A 10,332-nucleotide genomic window follows, 5' to 3' on the forward strand; every position below is an offset into this window, starting at 1 on the left:
AAGGGTTATTGAGTCTGTCTTGTTAATGGCACCACATCTTCATACAGTCAGTTTAGTTACTGGTCTCTTGACCATTTTTAACAGTTTAACATTAACAGTATACTATTTAACATTAACTAATAACAAACAAATACTCCCACACCACCAGAGAAGTCATCTCAAACTAAGTAACGCTGGTGAATGTATTATGTTATGTGCCATCTAGTGGTCATTTATCAATGTTTTTTTTTTTTTTTACAAAAGCAGACATTCTACACAGTTTATAACGATAATGTCGCCAAGCATTTATTATTATTATTTTATTTTTTATACTTTATTGTGTCAAAGAAAGTCACTTTACATGTAGGTATAGTATGTGTACATACATACATAACTGCACATGTCCATACTACACACACAAATGTACATTTAAATCTTGATTTTTTTTTACCCAAAAACAAGAGACAAAAACACGAACAAAAGGGTGAGTACCAGTATAGACCCTGGACTGGTATCGCCAAGCATTTAGGTCAACTACAACAATTAATTTCATGAGCAAACCTTTTTTAAAAGAGAACATTTTAGTAAAAGGAATGCCAACTCTACATTAGGGGTCCTCAACATCTCTCAAGTTTCTTTTTATGGTACAATTATATGTGTTGGACGAGAGGACAGGTCAACTCAGCAGTAGGAGCACTATAGGTGCATTACAGGATTAGTCATAAAAAAAACGAATAATAAACATGGAATAACAAGTAAAAGATATAACACTATATATGACAATGAGGATTTGTGTGTAAAAATAAGTGATGAGCATGTACTACAGTATTGCACATTGGGTATGTAGCACTGCTACAGTAGCAGTCCAAGTTCAAGAGCAGCAGTCAGTTTGAAGACAAGGTTAAAGGGGCACGTCACTGTAAAACAATGTTGATTTATTTTGCACACAATGTCACATCCAAAAACAATTTTGGACACTTACTGTATATTTACCATGATCTATTCTAGTTATCTTTTTATTATTGACATATACTTTAAATGAATTAAACACGATTCTCCATCATGTGCTATCAACAAAGTAGTCAGTGGAATGAGTAGCCGGAGTTATAGCCATGTAAAAACAGTCTAGCTTTATTTTAAATGTTTTTTTTCTTTTAAACTTGTGACAACCTTGAAATGTTACGTAGATATGTGCCAGAGTAATTATGAAAATAGGAGAATTATTTTCATAGTAACACCAATAACACATTATTACCGTATTAGTGTTTTATAATATTATGAAATAATATTAATAATATTGTGCCTAACATTTGGTTTTGATTGAGAACCCATCAAGCACGGTCAACTTCTCGACAATTCATGATGCAAAACATGCATTTCAGTCAATATCAGTAGCCTATTGTATCTACTTCTGCAATAAAACCCTTGACTACGGGGCTACTTCTATTGTCACAATCCCCCCTCCTTCTTAGCTCAAATCATCCACCCAGAGTGAATCATAAAGTGAATCGCTGTTCGTTCGCTGTTTGCATAATGAACATAATGTAACAATAATACATTTTAAAGTCGTCTAAACTAATTCCAAGGTCACCGTCGCTGGTAATAATATCTCAATGATATGCCTATTATTACATCCGTATAAAGCTGAATACGGGCCTGCATTAATAATAATAAAATATTCCACGCTACTTTCAGAAAACAAAAACAATGTTTACAAATGGTCGCCGTTGCATTGTGGGAGACGGATGATTGACACGGCAGCCATTTTCCTACCAGACACCCGCTTCCATTGTGTGAGAGATAGTAAATATACTGACACTGCCAGACATACATAACACTTTATTTCTCTAGCGGGAAAAACGTTAACCTTTGGTAAGTTAACATTTTAATCGTGATTTTTTTTCGCATGAAGCAGTTAGCCCCTTATTTACAATTAAAATAACGTTGGTCAAACTTTATTTTATGCAGAAATAGCCTTTTATTTCGACGTTGTTGAAATGGAGAAAATCCATCGCCGCGATGCGAGAGAGAAAAGCCCCTCTACTTCCACTGCACTGGTCGAGGCAGAGACAGCCCTGCTCCACTTTCATGCATTTTTACCTCGTTTATTTACTGTAACGCAACGTTGCTTCGCGTATTCTTTGATACTTATCAGATGGACATACCCATCTTCTATGGTTTGTTAATAGTTGTGGACATACACATTGTCCAGTTTCGTAAAATATTTTGAAAGTTTACGTCCCGCTCTTTGCCTGTATATTGGTAGGTTCGTTCGAATCGATGCCTCCTCCATCTGAGCCGCGGCCATAATCTTGCGGTATGGGGGCGGGGTCAGGACCTAGTCGGCCCGCCTCCTGCTATGCAGAATGCCATTTATTGGTCCGCAAAATACGACATCGACCTTTGGGATTGGTTGATTTCCTTTTTATGGTTTCTATACAACTGTGATTGGTTTGATTGGTACGCTGGCTCTGTTTGTGCAGCTGTCACTCAAATAAAAGAGTATTATGCCTGGTACAAAGGAAAAGGGTTCACTTCTGGCCAAACTGTAAAACGTGTCTCAATTTTCTCTGTTATGTACACAGAACACGCCAACATTTTGGGAAAAAATTAGCTTATCGTCTTCTCCAGAGAGAGACAAGAAGATAGATACCAGTTTTCTCCCTGCTTTCAGGAGTCCAGCACTGTCCGCTTCCATTCATTGTGCTAAGCTAGGCTAACGTGCAGCCCAGATAGCTGACTCAAACAAAGGTGAAGAACATAATGTGATCATCAATTTTGAAATCTACCGATTTTTTAAAACTTTTTGGACTGGGGACTATAACATTTAGCAAAGTGGCCTAAATAATATACTAACTAACTATACTGAGATAATTCAGTTACACTTTTGTTTTTCTTATATCGTATGATTGTTCACCACAAATGTTCCAGAATGTTTGATGTTCTAGAATGTTCGGCTATGACATCACCACAAATGTTCCAGAATGTTCGATGTTCTAGAATGTTCGGCTATGACATCACAAATGTTCCAGAATGTTCGATGTTCTAGAACGTTCGGCTATGACATCATCACAAATGTTCCAGAATGTTTGGCCGCCGTGGGTGAATTATGTACAATTACAATCACTACAGGTTTGAAATTAATTAAATGAATACACTCAAAGGATGTATGGCATGTCCAGGTCAGTTGTATTAGCTTACAATTACAATGTGCAATTGTGTTTGTAGTACAACTGTCCTTTCCTCTCTCCTCAGGTGACCACTTGTTGTAATAATGGCTCGTACCAAGCAAACCGCTCGTAAGTCCACTGGAGGCAAAGCTCCTCGTAAGCAGCTGGCCACCAAGGCTGCCCGCAAGAGTGCGCCCTCCACCGGGGGCGTCAAGAAGCCCCATCGCTACAGGTACAGCATCACCCCCCTAAACCAGTAGTCCAGGCTATCTGCAGGGTATTAAACATTCTTTAAAAGTAAATTCATAATTCTCGATTTAAGGCCTTAAAAGGTATTAAAGAGATACATTTCATTTACACAGGTATTCATTTTTTGGGGGGGGGGGGGGGCATATTGGCAACAACTAGACTCTTTACTAAGATGCTATATTTTGAGGTAAAGACCCAGTATAAAATGGTCAGCTCTTCAGTGCAAACAAATCTGATGGGGGATGGGCATGTTCACATTTTAAACTGTATCATTGGGCATTTTTATGAAGAAGTCTCAACTATTTGATGGAGGAAGATAAAGTTTAATCTTGGAAGAATGTGGAACAAGAATTGAATGAATGAATGAGAACTTTATTTAACAGATTGCAGAATGGGTACAATACAGTACGGCTCAATACATACAATTGTTAAGGGGATGCAGACCAGAGAAAGAAGTTTGTCTTGTTTACATCACAACACCAATAAGATTAAAAGATTTTCTAAGAATTATTACAAATACTTCTTCGAGGTAGATTAAGTTGAGATTTTCTTGGGTACAAAGTTATGTTATGCATATACAATGTCTATGTATTTGCTCTAGCGCCCCCCTTAGGGCGGATTGACTCCACATTGATGTGTACATACGGTAGTTTAGCCTGGAAGTCAACATGCTGGCAAAAAGTTTTTGTCTGCTGTATGATGAAATCGCAGGGCAGGAGGTTCTTTCATTGGTCCTTTTGTCCTGCATGACATCTCAGACCTCACTGGACCAATTTCTGATTCAACTTGGAGGGATCTCTTGTCACTCTATATTCCAACATTTAAAAATCACAGATTGGCCTGATGGGGGTGCTATAATTAAAGGTCAACATGTAAAACTTTGAAAAGCCATAACTCCTACACCGTGACTCCAATTGACACAAAACCTGCTAAACACATTCAGCTCTCCTTAGCTTATCCTTAGCATACACTGTTCCCTAACATCTATCAATAGGGCTGTCGCAAAAGGGTGTGTCACAGCACAAAATAGTCCTAACTCATCAATCCTTTGTGTTATCATCACACGACCCGGTAAACATTGAAGGAAATCAATGATTTTCATTTGGTTATAACATATAGATATTAGTTTAAACGTGTTAAACTCTAAACGCTGAGACAGACATCTCCCCTGTGTGTGTGTATGTGTTGAACTTAGAGACTGTAAGAGTGTGGGAGAGATACGAAACGGGAGAGAGAGAGACTCAAGGTCACTCCAAGAGATGGAGAGAGTGTGTTCATTTTAAGCCATAGCAGCGTTTGATTGGGTCAGAGGTGACAAGCGGCCGCCGTCGCTTAGTGATGAGAGTAGATAAGGCAGCGTTGATATGGCTAACAGCCGTTGCTAGGGAAAATACTTTATAGCTGTGAGTTCTTCCGGTTTGAGTCAGACGAAGTGTGTTGGATAGAGACCTTTTGTTTATGAAAATAAACAAAGTTTGGAAATGTTTGTTTAGATTCTTGTTTTTTTTTTTTTTTTTTTTTGCTGAGTGATGTATTGTGATGTATTATGAGTGTGACTCATGTTGAGGTCCTGGGGTGAGCGGGGGGAGGGGGGGGGGGGGGGAAGAGAACGAGCGAGTGTCCATGTTAGGATGATCACTGTACAGTTGTATCAGTAGTTGTCTTGTCATGTGGTGTTGAGTAAGTCTTTTTATGTATTGTTGTTGTTGTATTGTGATATGTTTTGTTTCATGTTGGAAAAAAGAAAAGAAAATAAAAATATTTGATCAAAAAAAAAGAAAATAAACATCCCACCAAGAAGAGATAGTATGTTTTCGAGTTGATTCTTTTGCCCGGATGCATCAACGGGGTAAGACAGTGTGACAGCCAGTAAGATAACCATCACCAAACGACTACAAACACAACGCAGAGGAACGGCAGATGGCGGGTTGATAAGGCTGAAACACTGATATCCTTCAACATGTTGAGTAGAGGATACCATACTCTATAGTCGATCAGTCCTTCCTAAAACGTTTTGCAATGCATGAGGTATTCATCGACTGTGCCCATTTCAGGCCTGGTACCGTTGCTCTGAGAGAGATCCGTCGGTACCAGAAGTCCACTGAGCTGCTGATCCGCAAGCTGCCCTTCCAGCGCCTGGTCAGGGAGATCGCTCAGGACTTCAAGACCGATCTGCGTTTCCAGAGTGCCGCCATTGGAGCTCTGCAGGTGTGTGTTTATTTTTCTGTGTGTGTCGCCTGTGTTGGTGTGTGTGTGTGTGTTACGTCAACGTGTCTTTATTTGTGCGCGTCTCTGAACCTTTGCGACTCTTAAATGCGTTTGTACACGTGCATTTCAACAGTCTTTACCAATCGTAAAATGTACACTAAGACACCAGACACGCCGCAGGAAAAAAAAATAACGCTTTCATACGCCCTCTCCCATCTGTCTGCAGGAGGCCAGCGAGGCCTACCTGGTGGGTCTGTTTGAGGACACCAACCTGTGTGCCATCCATGCCAAGCGTGTCACCATCATGCCCAAAGACATCCAGCTGGCGCGTCGTATCCGCGGCGAGCGTGCTTAGACATGCCCCCCGACTCCTGGACACGCCCCCCGACTCCTCCCGCCCATTTCCCAATGTAATGTCTCACCCGTGTGTCCTCTTTTGCTTTACTTGTCACTGTCCCCACCCTCTTGCTCCTTCCTCCTACCCCATCCGTCACAGCCACTCCTCCCCCCTTCTCCTTCCTCTGTAGAATTTAGCGCAACTATTATTATTATGATGATGATGATGAAGAGACGTCTGGTCTCTCATAGTGTTATGTTCACCGGATGTTATTTTAGGGTACCTTTTCGTGCATGTAATCGGTTTCGCTGATCAGAGACGACACGCACGCGTACTCAAACGCAAAACATTGCGTTTGGGGCGTGAATTGTGGCGTTTCGTGTCTTATTTCGCAAACGGAAACCACAGATTTGGTGACGGGAGTTGTCCTGGACTTCTCCTTGGGAGCGAAATGGGCGGATGTTGTTTTGTAAGCAAAACGGTGTGGTTCCAAGACGGGCATCAGGGGAAGGGGCGTGGCCCACGGGGTTAGTCTGCTTAAGGGGAGCGGTTACTTCCACAGCAGGGTGCTATTAAAACTAACCCCAAGGCCTCTGCCCCGTCAGAACACACCTGCCCCTGTCGACTCCTCCACCCCTCTGCAGGCAGACCTTCACTCTCTCCGGTGTTCCTCGCCTGACCCTAGCACTGATTTATCTCCCCAGGTCCATGTTCACGAACCCTCTCAGAGTGGTGGTACTGATCTACAGTCAGCTTCAGATAAGTGCTTCCTGGTCACTGACTCTAGATCAGCACTCCTAACTCTGTTAAGCTCTGTGAATATCTGTTAACAATGTGACCCCCGGGACTCTCTTGACCCGTGTGACCAGCTGTAAGATGGACTGGTTCAGAACCTCTCAAGGTGGTGTTGGACATGATGGTGCAGCTCCACTCCTGCAGGGGGGGGGGGGTTGTCTGTGGAGCTCCATCATAAGTCTGTTGGCCTGTTTGTGTGTGAGAGCTCTGATCTGCCAAACTAATAGTTTGTAACGACAAACAGTTCTCTCTTGGTTACTTAAACGTATTGATTATCAATGTGGATATGGTGTCTATTTAAATTTTTTGTAAACTTTTTTTTTTTTTTTACGTTTATAATATTTTCTTTTTACCACTTCCAAAATAATGAGGATAAAGTTGACATGGACAGTTTTTCTGTTTAGAAAATGAGGCTGAGCTAAAAATGTTTCCCTAACTGAGCTCATGTTCTGATGGCAGCCACATGGGGGCGCTGACGTACCAGTGCCTCTCCTATCCACTTCCTCATGCTAGGTCTGTTATCCTTGATGCTACTCTGCCTCTCTCGCTCTCTTTTTTCCTCTATCTCTCTTGCTCTCTCTCTGCCCTTCTCTCTCTCTCTCTCTCTCTCTCTCTCTCTCTCTCTCTCTCTCTCTCTCTCTCTCTCTCTCTCTCCCTACTCTTCCAGTGATCAGTTTCTTTGGAATGGCATTAGACGTGTCATAACTATATACTGTAAGATACATTTCCAGTGATAGTTATTCTTGGCATGTTCTATGTCTCTGTCTCTCTCCCAGTTCCTATGTAGTCCTGACCATAGACTCTGTCCGTTTTCTCAGAATTTGTGATACACATATAACCTCATTTTTTTCTTTTTTCTTTTCTTATATATTTTTTCTTATTCCTCCAGATTTTCAAACGTATAAATAAGATGATCTTTGTATTTTCCAAATTTCTCATACTATGGTGGTAATAAATAGGTGTTATAAGAAAGAAACATATGTCTGTTGGTCTGTTGGATTTGCCTTGCGATCTGCATTCATCATTCCTTGACAGGAGTTTCAGTGGCTCAAAAGAAACACCCTGACATGAACTACTAGACATTTAACATTGGCACCTTTCGCTGTTGGTGTGAGAATGTGTGACTGAATAGATGAATGTGAGGCATAAGTTGTAAAGCGCTTTGGATAAAAGCTGCTATACAAATGCAGTAAATTAATATTTGAACTGCGGCATGCCGTTCACTGTCTTCTCTTGCGGTTGTGTTGTTGAAGCCGTTTGCCAGATGGGGGAGACATTAACCCAGTCAGTTATGGAATGCCTTTCACCATAGGACAATAGCTACGCATGAAGGTCAAATGTTTTGCACCTTAGAAGAAGCTGCTTCACAATTGTGTATGCATAGCATATTTATAGATTATATAAATGCTTTATTCCTGAACTCCATGTAACCTATGCACAAATTGCATTTAGTCAACATATTTGTAGTGAATGTGTTCTCACCAGCACAATTAAAGAAAGCATGTCCATTTACAAAGGGCGGAATAGCTGTATGAATTAACCCTCTAGAACAGTGGTCGGCAATAGGTGTATATATATATATAGGATAGCAATAGGAAATTGGCCCGCCAGAAATAATATCTGGCCCATCAGATTATTTTGAGAATATGTTTTTATATTATATATATATATATCAGACCGACTATAGGCTAGGCTATATATTTAAGCTATAATGTCCAAACAGAAACTACCACCACCTAAAGAATGCTTATTATACTTTGTTTTATCCATGTTGAGAGAGTGAATAACTGAGGTGCACTGTAGCGCTTGCTCAACATGAATAAAGTCGGAGGACAGCGCCTGGTGCTGAAACGTGGTCACTCTCCGAAGCTCTGAAGCTTGTCAAATGAAGCTCGCCGGATATTTCGTTGTGTAACTCGAGACCCGAAGCATGCAATAGGTTGAGTGTGGTGACGATTGAAAGGCAGCCAATTCAACTTTCAAACTATGTATTGGATGATCGGCGAAAAATGCAGCCCAGAGCCGACAGACGAGAGCAAAGTGCAGCGACAATTAAAACACCAGTTCAGTAAGTCATTCAAACTGTTGTGAACAGTAACAATGCAATTAAACTGACGTCAAATCGGAGCAAAAAAAGCTGAATCCGCTTCAAGTGATACATTAGGTATATAAGAATTACAACGAGACATTCATTAACTACATTTAAAATACAATTTGGCTTTTAAACACATTATTGTGTGTTTGAGGGGCGGCTACGTGGCGTAGTGGGCAAGGCGCTCGCCACGAAATCTGGAGACGCTGGACTTGCCTGTTCGAGCCCAGCGCTCCACATTTGCTTTCAGTTTAGCTGGTCGTCCGTACTAATACACATTGGCCGTATTAGGGGGTGGGAAACTGATGGGTGGGGATCGGGCGTTGTGGACAGCGACTCCTACAGGTCGGTTGGTGCGCCTGCGCAGTAGAATCAGGAAGTGTCGGGGGCAGCGTGAGCCTCCCACGCGTTACTCCTCGCCACAGAGATCGAGCTGCGCAGGTGAAAAGATGCGACTGCTGTTACCTCAAGTACCGGAGGGGACTTGTGCTATGTATGACTTAGTCCACATTGCAGCCGGCTTGTGGGAGGCAAGAAACAGCGTTCGTGACAGGGGAGGGTTGAATTGGATGATACGAAATTGGGATGGGAGAAAATATAGAAAAATGGGAGAAAAAGTGGATCAAAAAAAAATTATTGTGTGTTTGAGGTAAGGTAAGTTTGATGGCTTGAGGTAAGTTTGATGGCAACAGAAATACAGTTAGAATCATTACTACTATTACTATTACTACTAAATACATACTGTACCTATGAAGGAAGCTAGTTAGCCACACACGACTGATGCAGAGTCAACAGGGCCACGCTCCGGTCTGTACAAGCCCTGGAATAAAGGCAGAAACCTACTCCAGAGTGGACCCAAAGTAGGATTCAGCGTTTATTACCTACAAAGTAGGTTTCTGCGTTTATTAATTCATTACCAGGTCATTGGGTCTTATTCCCGAACGGATTTACGACAAGAAATTTGCTCTCAGGCTAATTTCTGCCGATTTAAGACATAGGGCTGGTAGCGAGATTCCCCAAATTTCCCTGAGATTGAATTCGGCCATGGCTGAGAGCAGAATTTAAGAGTGCTGAAGAGCACACTTATGATTGATTGACTGATTGAAAATTGTATTAACTTGACAGACTGTGTTCTCCATGTTCTTAATGGCTTTATTTGGGAGGAATCATAGTGATTCCTTCATGTCAACCCTACAGGCCTCATTAATTACTTAATCATAATTAAAATAAATATGACAATATTTGTACGATAAGAAATTACACGGACGTCGGACAAATAAATAATATGGATTCATCTGATCACAGGGCAGCTGGATTAACCATATCTGAACCAGCTATTTTGGACAAATGTATAATTACTTTAATTACTCAGATATTCAAACACAATTATGCAATTATTGTGAAATGATTTAAAATAATAATTATTTAATGCCTTCTGTGGAATTTGTATTTCTTATTTGTTACATATCTGTTTTATTGATTAATTATACATTTGAAAGAAT

General features: G+C 40.9%; 1 protein-coding gene across 1 annotated transcript; it reads left to right on the top strand.

The window, feature by feature from the left end:
* The first annotated feature begins 1,713 nt into the window (after positions 1–1,713).
* On the top strand, positions 1,714–7,391 carry h3f3c (H3 histone, family 3C). Its single transcript, XM_084319994.1, has 4 exons — positions 1,714–1,851; positions 3,235–3,381; positions 5,453–5,606; positions 5,833–7,391. The coding sequence occupies exons 2-4, from the start codon at positions 3,254–3,256 to the stop codon at positions 5,959–5,961; spliced, it is 411 nt and encodes a 136-aa protein (XP_084176120.1). The 5' UTR covers positions 1,714–1,851; positions 3,235–3,253; the 3' UTR covers positions 5,962–7,391.
* The last annotated feature ends 2,941 nt before the right edge of the window (positions 7,392–10,332 follow it).

This window comes from Notolepis coatsorum, assembly GCF_963971535.1.
Source record: "Notolepis coatsorum genome assembly, chromosome: 8".
NCBI classification, from domain to species: domain Eukaryota; kingdom Metazoa; phylum Chordata; class Actinopteri; order Aulopiformes; family Paralepididae; genus Notolepis; species Notolepis coatsorum.